Below are 23,680 nucleotides of genomic sequence, written 5' to 3' on the forward strand. Positions count from 1 at the left end.
TCATCTTTATTCTGCAACCTGGTCTCCTACACTCTTCTTGCCCAGTCTCTTGTTTCTCTTTTCTTGTCTTCTCTCCTTAGTTATAGTTACTCTAAAGTGCTCTAAACCTCTTTCTTCCTCTATACCTCTTTTACCTTCTCTCTCTCTCTCTCTCTCCTCTCTCTCTCCTCTCTCTCCCAGTAATCCCTAGCTGAGCCTGTTTGCATAAATCAGGGGTCTTCAACGTTTTTCAGGTTTTTTGTTTTTAATTGTCTAATCAACCAAAAATTTTGCGGACCCCCTGCAGTATCGCCACGGGGCCGCGGACCCCCTGTTGAAGACCTCTGGCCTGAAGGCCTGTTTTCCTGTCTTATGGTTTTAATCACCATCTCTGAGCCATGGAAAGAATAAGAGCGGTGGAGGCATGGATGGTGGTGCCGTGATATTAGGGGTGGAGGTGGAGGTTAGGAATGAAAGCCTGGTGGGATTTACCAGCTATTGGGAGAGGAGGAAGCAGAGCAAGGGTGTGCATCCCAATGAATGGACACACGACGCTGCTGCTCGGCTATCTGAACCGATCTATCTGCAGTAGAGCCCAACTGATGTCTGGATACCCGAATTTAGCATTTTACAAATCTGCATCGTAACGTGTGTTAAGAAACGAGAGATAAACAAGAAAAATACACAGAAGATAATTAGGATTAACAAGTATTCATGGTCATTTACACATTTTGTCACCTTCACTTGTCTACATTTGGTTTTAATAAGGTCGGAAGAAATGAAAAAAATATATTATATTATAATATTTATATAATATAATATTTACCCATACAGCAGTCGGGTCTGTGGGGCCGGAGGGAAGAATATCTGATATATTGTTCTTGGATTTTTCCAATATCGGTGTCTGTCAGGCTGTAGTTAATAGATGTGAACACCACTCAGCGTGTGGTGGTCCTTTATCTTACACCCACCACCACACAGGCATCGTGGTGAAGTTTCTAAGACTTCAGTGAAAGTGCAGGAGAAAGGAGGACTTGTGGAGATGTGAGAGATTTGGAGAATGACACATTTAGAGAGGATACATTTCAATGAATAATCACTGAACCCCTTAGACTTTAAATCTTAGACACAGCAGGAGGTCATTCATTTTGACTGCAATCTCGGAGCATATTGATATAGATTGAGCATAGCAGGTAGACGAGGCCTCATGCCTTCACGTTTGAGTAGGCCTGACATTCTTCATTTCACACATGATTGGAGGAATTGGGGAATTATATCCAATATGTTTCTATCTTCATCTAATCTGTGTGACTTCTCTCTCTTGTCTCCGTCGATCAGGCCAATGAAAACAGTCTGCTCAGTGCCCAGCTGAAAGGCTTCCCTCTCTTTCTGCACTCCAACTTGGGTCTGAAGGACTGCACCGTCAACCCCAAGTCCCCCCTGCTCTTTATCACTCGATCCGGGCAGCCGCTGCCAGGTCCCCTCCCCGGGGACAACTGGACCGTGTTCCAGTCCAACCACTCCACGTACGAGCCCGTGTTGCTGGCCAAGACCCAGTCGGCTGAGAGCGTCTCCTCGATGGGGCAGAACGCCGCTCTGCTCCCGTCGGTGGTGCAGGACCTGGGGCTCCACGATGGCATCCAGAGGGTCCTGTTCGGCAACAACCTGGTCTTCTGGTTGCACAAGCTGGTGTTTGTGGACGCCGTGGCCTTTCTGACGGGGAAGAGGCTCTCGCTGTCCCTGGAGCGCTACCTCCTGGTGGATATAGACGACATCTTTGTGGGCAAAGAGGGCACCCGCATGAAGGTGCCTGATGTAAAGGTGAGTTTGAGAGTGAAATAAAAAATTTATCAGACTAGAAACTGAACACATCTATGTATTTCTCTTTCAACAGCTCTTTGCTAAAATATCATACCCTGTGCCAGTCATACAGAAAAACCCGGCTCCCGCTCCTCTTCTCCCTTTTGAAATGCGTTCGTCCCAGTTGGCCACTCAACGCTGACAGGCCCCACTGCTCACACTGTCACAGAAGCTCCACAGCAATGAATATTTCAGGGGCCCAGAGACGTACAAAGAATGTTGAAAAGCTCCTTGTTTGCGTCCCCTCAGAGCAGAACAGACCCCCTCACATCTGGAGGCCGAGGGGATAAGAAAAAAATATATCTATATGAAGCCGCCTCACTGGCAGAGCAACAGCAAGCTTTTAGGAACAAATCACACCCTGACAAGACGAGAGAAATCAGTAAGCGAGAGAGAGCGTGTGTGCTGGGTCTCCTCCAGCGTGGAGATCAAATGAAACAAACACCTGAATCAGAGGAGAGAGAAATATCAAACGGACTGAAGGAGAGGAGCGAGGCAACCGGGACTGGATGTTGGATGTGTACCGAGAGAAACTTGCGGAGTGAAATATGCATGTGGGCACGCGGGTGTTCGTGCACCGGTATGAGCGCGACGTGTATTGACTCACTTTTGCTTTCCTCCCACCGTTTCAGGCCCTGCTGGAGACACAAAGGGAGCTGCGCACCCATGTGCCCAACTTCACCTTCAATCTGGGTTTCTCAGGGAAATTCTTTCACGCTGGTAAGACGCGGCCCGTGAAGAGAGCCTTTGCTGCTGTTCATTCGAGCAGAGATGAGAACACGTACTGAACCAGAAGAGATAACACCCCTGCTTTGATTCACAATGTTTTAATTTCTCTGCTCCGCTTCTTCTCCTTCATGCCCTGACTTTATTTCTTCTGCTATTAACCTCCCACATGCTGCTCGCTAATATTTGAACTTGTCCCTCTGACTTTCATTTCCTCCCTGATCCCATTTCACCTCTGCCTCCTCTTTCATTGTCCCTTTTTTTACCTCCTCCATTTCCTCTTCACCCATCTCCCCTTGTTTTTCTGTTAACCTCCTCCCTCCTTCACACTCTCTCTGTCACGTCCAGGATCCGATGAGGAGGACCTGGGAGACGACCTGCTGCTTTCCTACGTGAAGGAGTTTTGGTGGTTCCCTCACATGTGGAGCCACATGCAGCCCCATCTATTCCACAACCAGTCCGTGCTGGCCGAGCAGATGTTGCTCAACAAGAAATTTGCCACAGTGAGTCACAGGGGGGGGGGGCACAAAGGTCAGATCACAGCTTTGGGTGAGCGACTGATCAGAGCTGTACTTGCATATCTCATCTTCCTTGTTCAAATAGCGGTCTAAGGCCAGCTGTTCATGCTTTTTACAAGCTATATTCTGTAGGATTTGAGTCCTGGTTGACGATACCTGTGGTTACAGAGGTGACAGCAAGTTGAATACTACAGTAAACACGACTACGTTGTCAGGAATACAGGAAGAGCAACGGGTGTATCTGTTCGCTGTCCAGCCAAACAGAGTCGCGTTGTTTTAATTTCCAGTCAAAAATATTTCCAACTGCTATCGGATTTCGTGCTGCACACAACAGTAGGTTAGCTTGCTCGGGTTGGAGAGGTGCAGTCCAACTGTGGCGGATCTTTCTTGTTCCATTTCGGCCTTGTAAAAATACAAACCGACAGAGAGGGGACGAAAATGAGATTGGCATTTTGTTCACCCTTCGTTTTGCCAGAATTAGCATCAGCAACGACCGAAAGAGAGCGAACAGTAAACTGTGTGAAAATGATGGTTTTCTTGTGAATCCAGCGTGGGAGTGGTGGACTCCACCACCACCAATACAAACTACTTTAAAGAAAGAGAATCACTGAATGTTAAAGCATGAAATGGCTATTGTGGGAAATATGCGGACTGATTTTGGGAGGGTTTGATTTCATGAACATCTTCAGGATTATATTCTAGCTTTCATATGTTGGGAACATGATGTGTTGCCCTTTTTCATTCTCTCTCTTTCTTGCCTCCCAACTCTCACTCTTCAACCTCTAGGAGCATGGGATCCCCACGAACATGGGCTATGCGGTGGCGCCCCACCACTCTGGCGTCTACCCTGTCCACATCCAGCTGTACGACGCCTGGAAGAAAGTGTGGGGCATCAAAGTGACCAGCACAGAGGAATACCCACACCTGAAGCCTGCCCGCTTCCGCCGAGGTTTCATCCACAGCGGCATTAGCGTAAGACCACTTCTCATCCACACCGGGCGTCCATGAGGCCTCATTATCTTGCTGCCTCTGGCCCGTTGTTTTCCCTCCACTTGTCTTCTCAACGACCATTATCTTTTCAGCTAATAATCCCTTTCAGGGTTGTCTTTCTCCATCAACATATGCTGTCCTTCATTCATGAATTATCTCGCCGTCTCTACCTCCTCCAGTTCTTTTGTACTTATTCTTCGCTCGTGACCAGCGGCTACTCTCCGTCCTGCATTTTTCCATCACCCCCCTTTCCATTCCGCCTCTGCTTTCCTTAAGTGCTGTCCCCAAAGATACTGAGCAGAATCTTATTGTCATGTACGGTATATCACTGAGGCAATCTCATTAGTCTTAGCTGGGCTGCTGTATTCCACTATGTAAGAGACAATAGTGTAGGAAAGTCGAGTGAACCTGTCCGAGTAGTGCTGCCCAGCAGGCCTCAGCACCCCCACATAGCAGAGCAAATGTCTGCACACAACCAATGACTAAAATGTCAACACCCCCCCCCCCCCCCCCCCAAAGAAAACTGCACCCCCAGGCAACTTCACAGCGCCGGCAGGTGCTGAACAATATACTCATGAGAGCAGAATTAAAGTTGAATAGATAACATTCAAGAGGTTCAAAAAGGAAAAGGAAGAAATCTTATCTTCCGTCTTAGTCTTTCCGCGGTTGACCTTCAGCGCTGATAGGAAGCGGTGCAGCCTCGATCCAGTTCCTTTGTAGCGTTGGCATTCAGTCAGCCCGTGTGGTCTCCGAGCTCTACAACCGTCCTTCAGATAGCGCCGCAGTCTGAATGGACAGTCTCCACTGCTTACTGATGATTGATATTCAGTTCCCCTGACACTCCAAACTGTAAACGCATTTCCATGAATTTCCATATAGACTCGGAGTGAATAAGGGGTTTGCTTTGGCTAGATGAGCTGCATAATATGAATGTTATTGAGAGCAAACAATGTGTGGGGTAACCGCCTGGAGTCCTGACAGCGCCGCTCTCAGCGGAGGGCTGATGGTGTTTGTGTTTATTTGTGTGGATGCATTTCTTTGTGATTTCCTTCATCAATGTCGGTGAATTATTATTTATATTTATTTTTTTGTCCTTTTGGTGACTTTGTATTTATTTTACAGGTGCTTCCCAGGCAGACGTGTGGTCTTTTCACACACACCATCTTCTATAAAGACTACCCAGGCAGTCCGAATGAGCTGGACAAGCTCATCAATGGAGGAGAACTCTTCCTCACTGTTCTGCTGAACCCTGTGAGTCAAGTATACATCCACAAGGCACCGCTTTTGTCTTGCATACTTGGAAACCCATTAACTGGCGGTGCAAATTTAAATCTAAATGAGGAACGGGAGAATGACTTGGCAGTGAGTCATGCAGTGATGTCTGCGTCGTGCTTTCTGTTTTTTACACGACTGTGAAAGCTTCTTTTATTCGAGCGGCATTTTTGAGAAGATAAAAAAGGCTACTTTTATGACGCCACAAAAGTCACACTGAATAGTCGGCAGATCATTTTATTCCTCTCAATTACTCTTTAAAACGAAACCATGTTCAAACTTTGAATAAGCAGCCTTTGTTTAAATAGTTTCACTGTTGTTCGGTCTTTCCCTTACATCAATTTCTCCATGACTTTATCTTGAAGTGCATTTGTATAAGCGTGAAAGGGAAGCGATTACTCTTATATTTTTAGTGCCTCAGCTAAAAGAGGGGTTCTTGATTTTCTTAAAATAATAGTGGGATGTGAGAATTGCAACAGGATCCGTTTCGAAAACAATTTCATCATCGGTGATAAACAACATCACAGAAACGTTCTCTGAACACAATGTCCATATGAGCACCGAACAGTGTTATCTTAACGTTTAGCAGGTGTGCTGTCCTTATTCTGATGACAATTAGACAAATCAGTCACATTTAGGTGGACAAGTAACGATTTATCTGTCATTATCGATTAATCTGCTTAGTATTTTCTTGATAAATCATTCAGTTTACGCTGTCATAACATACCAATTACTTGTTTATTCGAACCAGCTGTAAAAATTCAAATATAATATGTAGATATGATATTTGTCATATATGGGATACAATTCTCCTATTTTAGAAGCCAGAACAATTAAAAGTTTGGCATTTCATTTTTGACAAATCAATTAATCGACGAACTGTTTCAGATGAGCTCAGTGAACCTCTGCTTGTTCCTTCCCATCACAGATCAGTATCTTCATGACCCATCTGTCCAACTATGGGAACGATCGCCTCGGCCTGTACACCTTCAAAAGCCTGGTGATGTTCCTCCAGACGTGGACCAACCTGAAGATGCAGACCCTGCCACCTGTTCAGCTGGCTCAGAAGTACTTCAGCCTCTTCCCCTCCGAGCGAGATCCACTCTGGCAGGTGATGGTGATATCATGTATTTATATATTTATTGCATATTAAATTTGCACCCAGTAGTTATCTTTTTTTTTTTTTGACAGCTTTCAGTTGAATGCTGCAATAATGACACAAAATAGCAGATGACGGTACTGTATAAAACACATTGTATCCCCTAAAATATGTCATTAAACAGTAATAGCTTCAATCCTTTGAAATAATGACTTTGGTAATGAGTAATACATTGTTTTATGGATGGATGGAGAGCAATGTCGTTACTCATCGTAACATATTTTATTAAAATGCATCTCATTTATTAACTGTAGTGCCCTTTCCCTTGTCTTGTTGAATCGAGGTATTTGTTAGAACTTTAGTAGAAACCACACTTCAAACAAAACGATTGTTTATCTCTTTTGTGGCTACAGGATCCTTGCGAGGACAAAAGGCACAAGGACATCTGGTCCAAAGAGAAAACATGTGACCGCTTCCCCAAACTGCTGGTCATCGGGCCTCAGAAGACAGGTGAGAAACGGTGCTTCAACACCACCTACAGGAGGAATCTGGAAATGATTCAAATAGAAGTTCATCGTTCCGTTGGAAGCAGAAGTCGGGTCATGTTCAGAGCGGTTTGAATGCTGCTGTTGTTTACACTGTGTGTTCATCTTATCATGGGATGTACACTCCCGTAAACCCTTTTCCTCCTTTCCTCTCCTCTTTGTCACTTGCTCTTTCTTTCTCCTCTCAGGGACGACAGCGCTCTACCTGTTTCTTGGCATGCACCCTGACCTGACCAGTAACTACCCGAGCAAGGAGACCTTCGAGGAGATCCAGTTCTTCAATGGGCACAACTACCACAGAGGCATCGACTGGTAAGAAACCGCACAGACTTTTGTGACGTAGCAGTGCCGCTACCAAACACATTTAACTGGCGTCAGGATTTTATGTGCATTGTTTCCTTTGGTTTTGGGTGTTTACTTGTTTTTGACATTGCATTTGTTGAGTTCAATTTAGATGTTAAGTTTGTGAGCACAGACTTGTTGTGGCTTGAGGGAGTAAAACTCTGTGGCAAACTTATATATACAGGAAACTTCTGAATATTTAATCTGTAGGAATGCAGGTGAAATCAAGTTACAAAAACATGAAAGAACAGTTGGAAAAAACATTCGATTGAATTCTGACTTTCTCATTACCGTAAATGTCCAACCCCAAGGTGGTAGAGGTGTTTCTGTTTAACGCAAATGAAATCAAGAAGCAAAATGCAAATGATACCAACACCCCACTCAACAACAAATACACTCATTAGTGGAATTCCTGAGAGCGAGACCAGCCGCACAAACAACACCGATGTAGTTGAACCTTCCCTGTTTTGAGTTTCCTGTCGGTTTAATTGATGTGAAACCTGCATCAACGAGAAGCTTCATGCAGCAAAAAGAGTCCAGCGCAAAATTCACTTGGCAGGCTTGATATTTATGTGAGCGGGCAGCCCAAATGTTAACATCGCAAGTGCTGCTCGATGGGCTTTTTTCTTTATACGAGGTGACAAGCTGTTGTACGTGGCCGATCACCCACGTAGCGTACAGAGAAATTATTCTAAATTGGACCGGATCAACTACGGCTGCTTGTAACACTTAGTGCGTTTGTGTTTGATGTGCGTTAGGTATATGGAGTACTTCCCCCTGCCCTCCAACACAAGTTCAGACTACTACTTTGAGAAGAGTGCCAACTACTTTGACTCTGAGGTGGCTGCTCAGAGGGCTGCAGCCCTCCTGCCCAAAGCCAAGATCGTCACCATCCTCATCAACCCAGCGGACAGAGCTTACTCTTGGTACCAGGTCTGTCGCAGGCAACCCTGAACCTCCCAAGCACCTTTTTAAACAAAAACCACCGGAGTATAATTCGATTTGTTTTGCTCACTTCTCTGTCTGCCCACAGCACCAAAGAGCCCACGATGACCCGGTGGCGTTGAAGTACTCCTTCCATGACGTCATCACCGCAAGACACGACGCTCCGCTCAAACTACGGGTCCTGCAGAATCGCTGTCTGGTGCCAGGCTGGTACGCCATCCACCTGGAGCGCTGGCTCAACTTCTACCACTCCAGCCAGGTACCGTGGGCGTGTTCATGCACGTAGTGGTGGGCAGCGTGCAGTTACAAGCCAAGTTAGCTTAAGTCGGGATGTGAATACGTTCCCCTGTGTGTAAATCAAACTTCATGGGTGGCTAGCAGGTCTTTTTTTTCCTGAAAGGTTTGAGGTGAAAGAGGCTTGTTGACTCTTTTTGCACAGTTCTTACGGGCAGTGAGTTAAATCTTCTGGACCATGAGGGAAGAAAAACAAGCTTTTGTTGCCCCAGAATTATAAAATCTATCTGTGGTCATTCCTGTTACAACAAAAGCTGTAGTAGCCTCATCTATTAGCAGGTCATGTAATGCAGACTTTAGGTTCACAGGTAGCTGTTGTGGTAAAAGAAAGAACGTTTGTATTTTTCAACCAGAAACGTTTTGGAGTTGATACAATAATTGTAGTAATGATGATGTTCCACAGCCGTTAGCATACAAGACAGTCCTGCGCCTCTTCTGATGTTTGGTTGCGGTTTGTGTGTCTCACTCAGTTGTTAGTCTTGGATGGACAGATGCTGAAGACTGAGCCGGCTTCAATCATGGATAAAATCCAGAAGTATCTGGCCCTGGTCAACGTCATCAACTACCACAAGATCCTAGCGTGAGTGTCGTCTTTCACTTTAAAGCACTTGCAGAGTAATTTCATCAACTGCCATGCTTGCAAATTAATTCACAGATTGATTTATAGCTTTAGACTCAGACACAGATTACATTTGGTTGTCGTTTGTCACTTTTCAACACATGTGTAAGGTTCCAAACGCGTTAAGTTAAGTGCAAATGAAACAAAGCAGAGAAGTAAGACTTCATTTTATTCATCTGGCAGAAATCTTACTATAGAGCATTTAGACTTTGGGTAAAGCTGCCGACCATGGACCGCATCATCCCCATTTCCTGTCATCCTTCTACTGGTGCTGTCTAGTAACACTCCCAAAAATGACTTAACATTGTGTTGTTGTTTTTAAATAACTATAGGGAGGTTTTGATTCAGTAGATTTGAACTCTAAATTAAGTACTCTGTAGTTCACTATTCTTTTATGCATGTATTATGTACAGGTTCGACCCTAAGAAAGGGTTCTGGTGTCAGCTGCTGGAGGGAGGGAAGACCAAGTGTTTGGGGAAGAGTAAAGGGCGCAGGTACCCCGACATGAACCCTGAGGTATGAGACTTTTGCTCTAAGAAATACACTTTACCAGCTGTTACTATTTAACCTTTCCCTTTTTCCACTTTTGATCATATGTGTTAGAGGTGACTTCATCTCATCTCCTTGTCTCCTTCAGTCGCAGGGCTTGCTCAGGGAGTACTATCGGGATCACAACATTGAGCTGTCCAAGCTGCTCTACAGGATGGGTCAGCCGCTGCCCGGCTGGCTCAGAGAAGAGCTGGTCCACACCAGGTAGCAGCACCACGGGGGGAGACCACAGCTCCACACACTGAACTTCACCCTGCTGGGGTGGCCTGAAATGCTGAAGATCCCAACTAGTTTTGAAAGGGACTGATATATATATATATATATATATATATATATATATATATATATATATATATATATATATATATATATATATATATATATATATATATATATATATATATCGACAATTGAAGATGGGATGCCCAACCAGAACTCAAAAACTTAATTGTGATCTTCCCAAATGAGCAGGACAGCAGTGGATGACGAGCAAGACGAGAGCGTAGTAGTTGCTTTGAGCAGCTGTTAGCGCTCCGCTCTCTCCCTGAGCTTCCAGATGCTGTTACTCCCCTGCAGGACAAACCAGGACCACGGATGTCCTAGCGATGGCCTCCGCTGTCTCCTGCAGAAGAAGCAAAGGCTCAGTGGTGCATAGGAGGAACCTTCAGTCAGTGTTTGATAATCACATCCCTGCTCTCCTTAATCAAACATCTCTTCTTCGCATGGACTTCATCTTGAAAATCAAAGGAAGGGAAAAAAACAAACAAAAAAACAGTCTGACGCTTGAGCAGTCTTCATGGTTTCAGCTCTGGAAAACCGGTGGACGAGATGAACACAACGTCACCTGTGTCTACAGGGAAGAGTTGTTGTGTTTGGAGCACATGAAAACAGGCAACTTAACATTGACTTAAATGGATGACATCCTGATTGACAGAGACAATGGTGGCAAATACCTTTTGACATCAGTGTTTGTATGAGAGGAGAACGAGACATCTGGAGTCTTGACTCAGGCTGCATGTTGTAGCCTTACTCAATAGGCCTTGGTAGTGTCTAGTGATTGCATTTACAAGTGCCAGGACAGAATCTTCATTGAAATATTACCACGTGGACTTTTGAGGGTTCCTTTTTTTTTTTTAAGTTATGTTTTCTTTACTTTCCTCATTTTTGTTTTAGACGTTTTTGTAATGCTGACGGCAATGCATTATTTTAGAATGTACCAAAACTAAACCATTTTAGCTCAGTTTTCTCCAATAGGCCGGATGTACAGAAGACGGGTTCGTTAAACTGTTCGGCCTCCTGTGTAGTCGCTTCAGACCATTGAATTTGCTCGAGCAGCAGCAGTAGGATATATGTTGAAAGCACAATATTTAAGGCACTCAAGAAAACATCGCTTCTGAACATACAGGTTACTGGAAAGCACACTAACAAAGATGGATCCTACCACAGTCCGTGAAGAAGATCATAAGCTAGCTACTATATGTTTAACTACACATTGTGGTCAGAGAGATTCAGATAGTGTACAGTACGAGATTTGGCATTTCAAATCAGTTTTCTGCTTTGGATTCTTTCTTTTTCTCTTGTCAGAACTGTATATTTTATTTCATTTCATTTACGAGATCATTTTAAGTTTGGGGGCGGGGGGGAGGGAAGCTGTCTCTGGGAAACACGTTAAAAGTTGCCCTGCAGAACAACAGTATGCCCATTGAGCCCATACGGACGTTTGGTTGTCGGGTAAGGTGTTACCGCTGCAACTAGATGTCAAGCATAGATAACAAAAAGCTGCTCTTATTGCAATAGTTTTGTACAATGTTCTGATGTGATATCAATGCACATGTTGGTCCTTTCATTTCCCGACTTTGTAATGTACATAATACGCAACACTCGGTAGACCTAAATTATTGAATGTGTTTGGGTTTACACTCTCCATCAGCCCATTCCCACAGTGTGACATGTCAGTGCTGTGCTGAGGGGGAGTTTGGATCACTTCATCGTGCAGAGGTGTGTCGCTGAGATTGTTTCCTCTTGTTCCTCTCACTGCCAACTATTGTACACAGGTACTGAGTCTCTGCATATAAAGTATTAAGTGATAACACATAACAGCAATGATGGTACTAATCTCCTGGACTGTATGATAAAGATTTGTAATTGTTGTCAATAATTTTTACATTGTAACTAATATTGTCGGTGCTTTTTAATTTGCAAATAAAACACCACTGTATTTTTCAAGAGTTTGGTCTGTTTTCCCTTCATTTCTCAGATGAGTTCATACCAGTTTAATGTCAACATACTTTAAGTTAATTACGCATTAAATTCAGTGCAAGCAGGATGAAGGAGTCTGCTGTAATGTACGGCACTGTCTGGTGATAACAAGGTCTCTTTGTCTTTTGGTTTCACTTCATGTTGAGGTGCTTTCGGGACTGAAATAACAGCGTCTCTAAAAATGTAAGGCGTAGGCCTGTTCAACAGCAAAATACACTTTTGTATTGTCCTTCTGATGTTAACCCTGAGTAGATTAACATTTGGCTCATGTTATTTATTTATTTTTTATTCCTAGTTTGGGAAAACACAAGATTAAACCAAAGTTGCTTCCGGAAGTAAACATTGGCCAACATATGGTGACATGAATTGCTGCATTTAAGAAGAATAATGGCTTCAAGTTAAAATACATAACATAATTCCTGCTTGCATGGTCACTGCTCAAATGTTTTGTTGCTCTGCTATTGTTGGTACTGAAGGCAAGGCAAGTTTATTTGTACAGCACATTTCAACAACAAGGTAATTCAAAGTGCTTCACATCAAACTATTAAAAGCATCAAAACATAAGGCAAAAGAAAAGGATATTTAAAAACAATTAAGAACATTCAAAGGTAGTAGTTAAACTTGTATTAGATTTTTGCCTTCATTTTTTGCTTATTTCCTTTTCCTGTAGAGCACTTTGTAACCTTGATAAAAGGAAAAGATATCCAGATAACGTGTATTGTAAGTAACCTATTCACAAGTAAACTACATAGTATTTGTTTTTTTGAACAACGTATTAGTAGTATTACACCTATATTGGTTGAGTAGCCCATGTAAGCTTAGAATTAGTGCAAACGATAGATAATATCCAGGAGGACAAGTTGAGTGAAATATTCTCCTTCACTATTTTCTGCCTCTATCAACAAGTGATGACTATATTTTTTGGCCAATCACAGCTCCACTGAGCCCTACGTCCAACAGCGCGTTTATGACTGGAGGGACTTTCCACATCTTTCACCTTTGTAAAGAACAAGCCGGTGCTCCTTCCTCATTTCTGGCAACATTTATCCACAGGACTTGTCGGACTTTCTCCAGTTTGTTACTTTAAACTGAAGACGTTCCAGAACAGATGGCCGACTCTGCAGAAAATGCTCCCCTGTCCAGAGGGAGCCTGGCGGGCAGTGAAGAGGTGCTTGTTGCCCCTGACAGACCCACGGGGTGAGTCGAACATCAACTTATATCAACAGCTGTTCGCTCAGCAGTCGCAGACAATTCACATCTTTGCAACTGAAGTACTTGTTCCTCTTTGTGTAGCTGAATTAACATATAAACCACGATTGCAACTTGTTTTTAAGTATAACAGTTTAAGTTTGAAGCCAAGATAATTTAGCTTATATGAATGACTTATTAATGAGCTTACTTGTTTAAATTGTGCTTATATATTCAGTGTTTTTCCTGAATGGGATGATATCGAATCATATATTTTCTTTGCATCCGATGAGTTCCTGAAACAATAAGTTAATTTAGTTATTGCTTTCTCACACTACATATATTTCAGCTTTTTTTCATACGCTAAACATATTTTAAAGCATCTTTAGTTGCCTAACTTTGAATCGGACAGCAGCCACTTCGCAGAAGCCGTCTGCCTAGTAACTGATGCCGTCATACTATTGGTTCATAATTAACAACAGCGAAAAAAACATTGGCCAACGTTTTACATTTCAACTTCGAAATAAATATGATTTATGACCCCAACATCCTAATAACGATGCCCAATTACATATGATGTCATTGTTTACATACTACTGTACAATGAGCTGCTGGGTTGTAGTTTCACGTTGTCACCTAAGCAACTATTAACGAATTAACTAAATATAAAGTTGTTGTGACCTTTTTATGAGGAAAAAATATTTTACACCACTTTATAATTTTTTAATAGCTGTTAAATAGTTGTATGCGTACTTCCTTATAACATCAGGAATTGTGTCTTCCTGGTAACAAGTGATGCTTGCATTTTATTGGCTGATTAAGAGCAGCATATATATTCACATATACAGGTGTAATTTTAATAGTTTGGAATCGTTTGTAAAAATATGAATTTGGGTGTGTTTCATTTTCATGTTCTCCCGTCATAGTTTTCTATTTCTCTCCCTCAGAGGCTCCAACCGTCGTGCCTTTAAGGTGGCAGCACTGACAACCATTGCGTGTCTGCTGCTGGCCAGCCAGGTCTTCACTGCCTACATGGTGTTTGACCAGAAGCAGGAGATCCACTCGCTGCAGAGAAACTCAGAAAGATTGGGCAAACAGCTTGCCCGCTCATCCAAAGGTAAACGGAAGCACGAAAGTCCCAATGATCAGACGGGGTGGTCCGAGCAGGAATGTGTCACTAATGAGTAAATAGTTTTGGAGGAGGAGGAGGAGGAGGAATAAGGAGGTGGATAAGGAAGTGAGGATTTGCTTTAAGGAACTTGATACGAAACCTGCACAGAGAAATGAACATTTGCTTTCAGCTGTGTGCTCCACGTATGTTGATCTTATCATTTCGAGCAGCGTCATATGGAGTTACCATACCTATCTGGCATTCAACACATCCGGTGTTGCTGTGATGCAAAAGCATCCTTTAGAGGATTGATTTATCTTTTGCCTGCATTTTATTCAGTTTTAATTTTCTATTTATATGTTTTTAGTTGTTATTTATGAATTTGGCGCTGTAATGTTTAATTTTATTTTAGATCAGTTCAGAAATATTATCTCTCCAAAGTTTCATTTTTTTTGCAATACGTTTTTTTTGGTTTTTCTTTGTTCATTTATTAATTTGTTTGTTTACAGCTCCAATGAGGATGCAGATGCCCATGATGAGTCTTCCTCTGCTGATGGACTCGACTTTAGATGAGGACGCCAATACACCCATGACTGTAGGTTTACACCTGCTTCCTATGAAGTACAATTAATTGAACTCGATCAAGGTGGCAACCGACCTGGATTATGTATAATGAATGAATATGTTTCGACATAAATTCAAACACATGATCTGACTCCTTTCTTCCCTCCCATCAGAAACTGAAGGACAGTGTTGTCGGCTTGGAGAAACAGCTGAAGGATCTCATGCAGGTATGTTACACGCGTGTGCTGTGCGTCCTCACGTTGCTGATGTGTTGTCACTCAGCTCTCGTCATGTTTTGAAGCAGGACTCTCAGCTGCCGCAGTTCAACGAGACCTTCCTGGCCAACCTGCAGAGCATGAAGCAGCACGTGAATGAGAGCGAGTGGAAGGTAAAGCCTAACACACATTTACATGGAGACTACTAAAACAAAAGATAAGCATGAATACATTAATCTGCATGAATTTATACATTTTGCACTCTGCAGAGCTTTGAGTCCTGGATGCGTTACTGGCTGATCTTCCAGATGGCCCAGCAGAATCCTCCAACCCCAACACCGCAATCAGGTTACCGCAACTTTCTCTCCTTTTTATTTGAGTGTTTAGTTGATCTTCTTATCCAGACACGTGCTGTGACAGGAGATGATGGGTTTTACAGTCGGGAGTTTAAGGCCTGTTGCTGTAATATATCAATGTGGCAATATTCATTCATTTATTTATGTGTAAGGGACAAGTACAGAGAAACACTGACAGTTGCCCATGTATTATACATGTGTATCGCTAAAGCTACTTTCCAACACCAGTCCTTTGATGTGCATTGATAGCAGAACATCTCCAGCATTGACACAAGTATAAATAATGACTAGTTCCTACATTTACTGTGATATCAGTAAATGTTTTGCTGCTGTCACTGAGTTTCGAGGTGGAGAGGTTGTTATATCGTGCAAAGGGTAATAAGAGTTATTTCCTGCACTGCGCACGGTGAAACTCGAAGCAAAGATTTAGCCTTGCCTGCAAGGAATAGTTTGACAAAAGGCGTATTTGCTCTCTGAAAGAGAGTTACATGAGAAGATTATAAGTGTCTGTTGAATATGAAGTGGCAGCCTGTTAGCATAGCATATAAGCTGGAAACAGCTAGCCTGGCTGAGTCCAAAGATAACAAAATGCTCCTACTGCACCAGCACATCTAATGTTCACTTTGTTAACACATTGCACACATCGTTTAACAAAAACAGGTTTTTTGATCGGATTAAATTTATGCGCTCTTGAGGTGCAGGTCGGTGTATTTTGTTACCTTCGGACACAGCCAGGCTAGCCGTCTCCCCCCCTTTGCCAGTGTTTGTGCTATGCTAAGCTAACCATCTGCTGGCTGTAGCTTCATATTAAATGGACAGATAGGATGACGGTATCGATCTTCTAACTTTCGGCAGGAAAGCAAATACGTGCAATTCCTCCGAATCCCTATTACTTAAACTTTGCTGCAGTCACCAGTAATTATTAAAACTATTCAATGTCCTCTACTATTTCCATCCCTCAGCCTCTGTGATCAAGAGCAAATGCCAGACGGAGGCAGCAACTGGAGTCAGCAAGGTCGGTGCCTACAAGCCCCAGTGTGACGAGCAGGGCCGCTACAAGCCCATGCAGTGCTGGGCCCCCACCGGCTTCTGCTGGTGCGTGGACGAGACTGGCAAGCCCATCGAGGGCACCAGCATGCGCGCCCGCCCCGACTGTCAGACAGGTAGAAGACACAGATTAAAGGACCTTTGATTCAACGCTACTGTCTCTAGCTTTTCGTGCGAGGCTGTCATGTATGATGAACTTAATTGCCCCATTTTCTTTTTTTTCAGTTCGACCTAGGATGGTTGCCCCCATGCTGATGCAGAAGACCCTCAGCGTTGATGGTGAGTTTCTCATATTAGGTTTTTTAGTGGATTCGTTGTTTTTTTTTGCTATTGCCAAGATGCAAAAACTGGTACAATTATTGAAACCACGAACTCATCAACTCTATTGACCAGCTGTGCTAAACCACAAGCACATTGTCTGCTTTACACTTAGTCTGGAATTCTAAAACACACTTTTTGATGTAACTACAGACGGTGATTTACATCAGACAAAACATTGAAATACCACACTCGGTCATCAATTACCTGCACCCAGAATACACCTGTAACCAATGAGATCACGTAGGAGTCAGAGCTTGAACACTATGAATAGGACTCTGGTGTGCAAGAAAGGCCAAATTTGGGAGAGAAACTTTGAGGACTGTAACTGCAATATCGGTACCAGACAGATCTTCAGTCAAAGTCAATAAAGTAAACACATTGTATTTGTTTTGCAAGGAATGTAAGATGTTCTGTGCTTATGTTTTTGGGGTGTTAAATCTTGACAAAGACAGCCCTAGTTTCAGAAATAGTTTTAGCAATTGCAAAAACCAGTTAAGATGTTTATTCACAAGCTTGTGTTACTACTCGTCATCACATGTTATGTTCTTTTCTTTTCCAGATGAGTGAAAACAAATGAAGCAGAGGGTTTGCAGTTTCTTTTCATCAAGCTCCACAGACATGAGAAAAAAGTTATTTTAAGCTGGATGCAGACCCGCCTACAGTTAATGCTTTAATTCCTGATCAGTTCGTGCACTTCCATGTAATTTCAAATTTTCACGATTTTGCTGGCTGCTTGAAATTAAATCAATATAGGGCTGTTACAGTGTATCGCTTTTAACGTTTAATCTTTGTCTTTTATATATTTTGGAGGTGTTCTGGACATTTTAATCTTGATATTCATAGAATCACACTTTTCTCCCTGACCGCTAGCATGTAGGCATGGAGGTAGTTCAGTTTTGAAGACATCGTCCGAGAAGTCTGCCTGCACGCTACAACAAAGGAGGCAAATTAAAGTTAGTTTATGGTGCATACAGCACTGAAACATTACATTTAAAATATAACAGCCAGACTCTTTCCTGAAAAGGTGAAGTCTGGATTATTCATAGTAACGGGGACACAGACTCTCAAGAGAGATTTGTATTCATGCTGTGAGCACCACAAATTAACCTCAGATAAATGAAACCAAAACTATCTGCATGGCTAGATGTGGGTTTAGTGAGAATATGTTCTTTGTAATTTGGGTGAACCTACTCTTTAAACTTTAGACTGTGAACGTATGAGATGGAGATGAGGATGTTTATGATAAGAAGGTTCAATAAAGTTTTCCTGACCACACTATTTGCATTGTTATCTTATACCTGATAAGATTCACTGATCCTGCTCACTTACCTCTTCCATCAGTTTCTAGTTTCTAGCTTGACTTCTTATTGCACACTGGACTCACTCAGTTTTAGACATTTGCTGTTCAAGAACTTAAAACGTAGCAATTATCGATTGAATCATCCTTTAGTCCTTTGATTGACACTCTTTTGTACATGGTTTTGCAACCACCTATCACTTCTTTCCCCAACACAGCAGTCAAACAGCCAGTTCAAGCTATTTTATTTGTCATTAAATCATAAAATTACAAGACCACTGGTCCTGCTAAAGGAGAGCCTGACGGGAGAGACGAAGAGGTGGGCAACACAAGGTGCACCAAAGAAAGATGGTAAAAGAATAATCACTTCAACCAAAATACACCTCTCACCCACTGACTGGAATTAAAGACAGCTCGAGCAACCAAACAATGCTCACTGGGATATAACTGATGCCTTTAATGACAACGTTTGGGTTGCCAGGTTGTGAAAATCCCTAATGGACCAGAATCAATTAATTTATTACAGGTGCATATGTTGCATTTCTATTGCCTCTCAACTGCCCTCAACACAACAAACTACGGCACAATGTGCCGACAGACTCTCACGGTGTTTACCCGCGCGGAACCGCCCCGGAGGTTGGGCGCTACGCTTCTGTGGTGATGCTGTCAGAGCAACTAGTAACTGATGTATAAAGCATTAAAAATGATTCAACAATAAAAAAAAACGTCCATGCCATTATTGGTCAATTTCAACCTATAACCACATTGTAAGGGTGCCATAGAAAGTGGCAACCTTGTGAGTGATTCAATGGAAAATGAATACAGGATAAATCGGTTTTCTTTTAATCTCCCCATTGTTTGCAATATCTTTGTAAATCTAAGTGATTCAAAACAGATTAAATAAATCTGATAAATTCATACCTGTTACTAATACACGAGTCTGATCTCTTTCTGTTGTTTCAAAAATACATTGTAAAAGTGTTTTACAGTAATTATTTCATCGTTTTTGCTGCTCATACCCTCAGTTGTGCCGTAAGTGTCCATCTTGGAGACTGCACCCTGATCACCCAGACCAGTGAAAGTAGATTCTGGTTCATTAATATTTCAGTGCAGCGTAATGAAATCCAGGTGACCAGGTGGCTGTGGTACACATACGCATGAGATGGCCACTGTGAACATGAACGCACCTGTAAGTATACCTTCTTTTATCAACCACGTTAATGTGCAAAGATGGGAAAGACATTAGGGGAACTAAGACTGCTGTGTTTGATTTGATCAGTTTTGACCAATTTCCATGTTTCTCCAGTTGTGTGAGGGAAGAGAAACAGTGAGAGTGGGAGTCGTTCTGACTGCACTCCAGGGTAAAGCAAAGACAAAAAATGTAAACTCTGTCAATTTGCGATGCTGTCGTTGGAAATTTTTGTTTAAATGTTAGTTTTTTTTGTGTTTGGGTGAAGATGATGTAGTTATTGGTGAGGAAGGACGTGGTTTGGACTACAAATCGGGAAAGGATAAGGTAAAACCTTTGGATTTTCCCTCAATCAACATTCAGCAATTTGCTTTCTGAAACCTCTGTGATGTTGTCTCACTGTTGGAATGTGTTTTTCAACCAGGAAGCAAAATCTTTCTCCTTTGACCAAGTTGTGACTGTTGACAACATACAGGTACAAAAGAGCTTCTGACCTCTGATTTAAGTGACTGTGTTAGAGCTGTACTCTGCTCAGCCTCTTTAGAGCTTTTTATCACCGTTTGTCTGGAAACTAAAAGTCTGAATATAAACCTGCAGCGTTTCCACCCTGAGTTCCTGCAGCCTCTCACTGAGTCCGTATCAGGTGGTTTCAATGGAGCGCTGCTGATATGTGGAGCCTCCACAGAGAAGATTAGCGCTCTGATTGACCAAACTATCATCAAACAGGTGACGCTTCAAACTAAACTACTCTCAATCATGGCAGATTTGATCCATCACTATTCATGTTACCCGTGACTCTGTCACAGGTCTTGGCAGATCTGTTTAGTCGTATCTTGTCACAGGGGAAAGAGGAGTTGTTCATCTCTGTGTCGTTCGTTCAGGTTTGTCCTTCTATTTAGTAGCATCGCCATGAATCATATTAGACCCAATATGGAGCAGGATAACTTCTGATGTTTATCAATGTCAGTTTTACCCAGATGGCAATGCTGTGGATCTGCTGAGCCCCAATATACAGGCTCTAAAACTCATGGTACACCCCGTCCTTGGAAGGTGAGTGCAGCTGAAGACCGTCGATATATCAAAACACAACAAACACATACCAGTACGTACCACGTGTACATTTACCACAGTTGAAGTGTAAACCTATTGTCTTTTTTCCCAGTCTTGTAGGCGGTTTGTGTGAGGTGTGTGTGTGCTCAGCAGAAGAAGCCTATACTCTGTATGAAACATGCAGGGAGACCCTGAAGGCCGATGCAGGCTCCATTTCCAGCAGGTAAAGCACGGTCCAAACCGACTCTGGCCATGTAATCCATTAACTGAATTACTTTGAATGGATTAATTACTGTGGGCGGTCTCAATAGAACTACGGTAAGTGTCTTACTGTCGAATGAGCGATTGGATTGTCACGGAGCAAATTTGTCTCTTGTGTCGTTGTCATTCAAGTCCTGAGCTTTATGAATGAATTGACTTGTTATTGTCACTACATGCTCACCGTGGTGCGTGTGCTTCCCTCAGATGCAGTTCCCTGTTCTCAGTGGCTGTCGAGTGGAAACTTCATCCAGAGGAGGGGGAGTCGGAGGTGTGCCGCAGCAGACTGCAGCTGTTCCGACTGGCAGGAGGAGCCAGCAGGACTGACCTTAGAGGGTTCGTCATGTACTCAATTACAGTCAGCTGTCTGTTACACGGGCCAGAGGAACTGAAAATGATATGCTGATGTTCAGCTAAATGTTTAACACTATTCTGACTGATTGGAGGTTTTCCTTGTGAATTAAAGAGGTACAAGAAAGGGGCAAAGGATCTTATGCTGGAGGAGGAAATGCTTTTAAATGGAACCGAAGCATTGGTTGCAACCTATTAACCCTTTTTTCCCAGTATGCCCGTCCTGGTGATGTGCATGCTGGCTCACTGTCACACCAGCTTACTGTGACACATGAATAGAACAAAGCGTTCATTTACGACAAGTCAAAATCTCTACTGTGAAAGATAAATATGAATCAAGTCAAATCAACAATGAAGACATTTGCTTCTCATGTAAACATTGCTATTATCAAAATCATGCAAGATCTTCTGCAGATTTCACATTCACTGAATTACATTCATGTCTAGTTTACTAGTCAATTAAATAAGCCTTGCAGCTTGATGGGTGATGATGATGATGATGATGATGGTGGTGAAAAAAGCTCAAGTAACACCTCAGGAAACTAAAAGGTGTGAGGTTGCACTGTGCACATTTAGCAAATGTTCCTCTTTGTATAAAACACTATATTGATTTCTTGTACCCTGCCGGCATGAAACAGCATACTAACAAGTTTAGTATACAGTGTATATAATTAGTATGTGATGCCAGGAAAAGGCAATGGTTTAATACTGATGTGGAAAACTTCTGGTCAATCTTCACTTTGATGAATGAGAGAACACACTTCATGAGCCTCAGCTGTCCTCACTTGAATATAAGTTCATTACAACACAAACCTGATTAAGATCTTGGCACAGCATGTATAGCTGGACACAGTCAAACAAAACTTGAAGTCGCTTTACTTTTTCTTATATTTATAAAGCATGCCCTGCATCTCACATAATCACATACAATCACACCACCAGGGAGGAGGCTGAACAATGTGTGTCAAGACTATTCATCATGGGAATCTGGAACATCTACAAGGTCTTTATCTTCATCACAACGCCCAGAGCCGCCTCACATAAAGCATACCAAGTGTAATGAACTCTGAGGCCTCGTAAAATAGAGAACCATGACAACACGTCGAACCATTTTCTCCCACAAACACTTTCCAGAGTCAGCCCACTGGTGAGGGTTGTGGACCAAGCCCAATGTGAAGCCACAACAAGTGACAAGATCCTCCCTTTCCTCCTAAACGACGCCGTCAGAGGAAACAGCAGGACGGCCCTCATCTACTGTATCAACCCTCAAGGTAAGTGGTCCTCTGAGCCCGGCCTCACCAACTTACCCAGAATGCTTTGAGCGTAGAAGTTACTTTTCTTTATCCATCAGGTCTTCTCGATGACGAGACCCCCTCCGCTTTAGCTTTGGCCCAGAAAGCGAGACGTTTGGTGACCACGGCCACTGTTTATCGCTGGTGTCCAAAAGCAACCGAGCGAAAGATCAGAGGTAACATCGTGGACCAAAGAAACGTGATGATGTCGCAGGGGGGAAGTGAAGTTCACAACACCCTCAGGCTAGCAGAGCTGACCCAAAACCTGCAGGTTATTCATTTATAAAGAAATACTGCTTTCTCAGAGTAATCTGTAGACTAAATGAGATCATAGCTGAAATATATTCTGCCATCTTTCAAACAGATTGTGAAAAATCAGTCTTGGGAGAAGAGGAGAGAAGAGTCAAAGAAGATAAAAGGCAAAACACAGGTTCCTAAAGTCTTGACCATTTCCACAAAGTTTAACAAAACGACAACAGATTGTGTGTGATGCCAGCATTATGAAACGAGTACCATGTTGTGCATTGATTCGACAGAGTTGTCGGACTCCAGATAACTTGCAGAGCAGTGATCACAGAGAGGGTACAGACACAATGAAATACTTGCAAGCCCAACTGAAACAGGAAATGGAGGAACATATCAGAGGTAATTTGCTGTGGCATGAAATATGTTTGTATATATATATATATGGACAATATGATATTGAGTGTTTCTCTCATATCCACAGAGGGTAAAGGGGATGTAGAGAAAGTGCAGGAGAGAGTAGGAAGAATCCAGCAGCTGAGGGATGCTCTCAGAGAGGAGACACTCAAGGGTGGGGCTGCTGCAGAGAAATCTGACCTCTGCCAACAAGTAATGCTCTCTATCAATTAAATATATTGTTTGGCTGAATATGTGATTGGATAATGTGTTTACAAGGCTTTGTGGGTACCCCATTAAACATATTAACAAGATTTATGTGTGTGACAGTGGGTTGTGCCCACACTCAGACATTTATTTTGCCAATTTAAGTCTCAGTTGGAATACAGCAAAGCACAGGAACAGAGGAGGCAACTTAAGGAGGACCACTGGAGATTAATTCAGGAGGAGGTGCAGAAGATGGAGAGAGACTTGGCACAGGAAGAGCTACCGGTGAGATAATGAGATACGCTGTTGGTTAACATTATTCACTTTGTGAGCTGAGGATGCTGAGTCAGTTTGAATTAAATCAAGGCTGGATTTATGGTGGGCAGTGGAAACTACTGCATGTGCAACTTGATTCTGTTATTCCCGTGCAGTCTTTTTTTTATGGTTTCATCCATTCCTCTGCTAGACAGAAGGACCCCAGAGAGACCTGCTGGTGCTGACCACAGAGAGGCGGGTCCTGGTGCTGCAGATAGAGGCCCTGCGCGCTGAGGCCCAGCACGCTGAGAGAGACCTGCAGGATCAATATCATCACCACCAA

General features: G+C 42.8%; 2 protein-coding genes across 2 annotated transcripts in view; both read left to right on the forward strand.

The window, feature by feature from the left end:
- Nucleotides 1-10,036, forward strand: part of ndst1b (N-deacetylase/N-sulfotransferase (heparan glucosaminyl) 1b) — a 42,285-nt gene extending 32,249 nt beyond the window's left edge. The window contains exons 3-15 of the mRNA XM_079268111.1: nt 1,318-1,800; nt 2,472-2,559; nt 2,914-3,068; nt 3,870-4,055; nt 5,196-5,324; nt 6,274-6,456; nt 6,858-6,954; nt 7,178-7,301; nt 8,090-8,264; nt 8,365-8,535; nt 9,041-9,150; nt 9,603-9,705; nt 9,827-10,036. Coding sequence (XP_079124237.1) covers nt 1,318-1,800; nt 2,472-2,559; nt 2,914-3,068; nt 3,870-4,055; nt 5,196-5,324; nt 6,274-6,456; nt 6,858-6,954; nt 7,178-7,301; nt 8,090-8,264; nt 8,365-8,535; nt 9,041-9,150; nt 9,603-9,705; nt 9,827-9,946 — 2,124 coding nt within the window. The 3' untranslated portion in view covers nt 9,947-10,036. The remainder of the gene's footprint in view (nt 1-1,317; nt 1,801-2,471; nt 2,560-2,913; nt 3,069-3,869; nt 4,056-5,195; nt 5,325-6,273; nt 6,457-6,857; nt 6,955-7,177; nt 7,302-8,089; nt 8,265-8,364; nt 8,536-9,040; nt 9,151-9,602; nt 9,706-9,826) is intronic.
- Nucleotides 10,037-12,973: 2,937 nt separating this feature from the next.
- cd74a (CD74 molecule, major histocompatibility complex, class II invariant chain a) lies at nt 12,974-18,074 on the forward strand. The gene is made up of 9 exons (XM_079269258.1): nt 12,974-13,194; nt 14,133-14,302; nt 14,806-14,891; nt 15,034-15,087; nt 15,165-15,248; nt 15,345-15,423; nt 16,394-16,594; nt 16,704-16,757; nt 17,359-18,074. Exons 1-9 carry the CDS (start codon nt 13,106-13,108, stop codon nt 17,364-17,366), a joined length of 825 nt encoding a protein of 274 aa, XP_079125384.1. The 5' UTR covers nt 12,974-13,105; the 3' UTR covers nt 17,367-18,074.
- Nucleotides 18,075-23,680: the final 5,606 nt, after the last annotated feature.

This window comes from Melanostigma gelatinosum, assembly GCF_949748355.1.
Source record: "Melanostigma gelatinosum genome assembly, chromosome: 5".
NCBI classification, from domain to species: Eukaryota; Metazoa; Chordata; class Actinopteri; order Perciformes; family Zoarcidae; genus Melanostigma; species Melanostigma gelatinosum.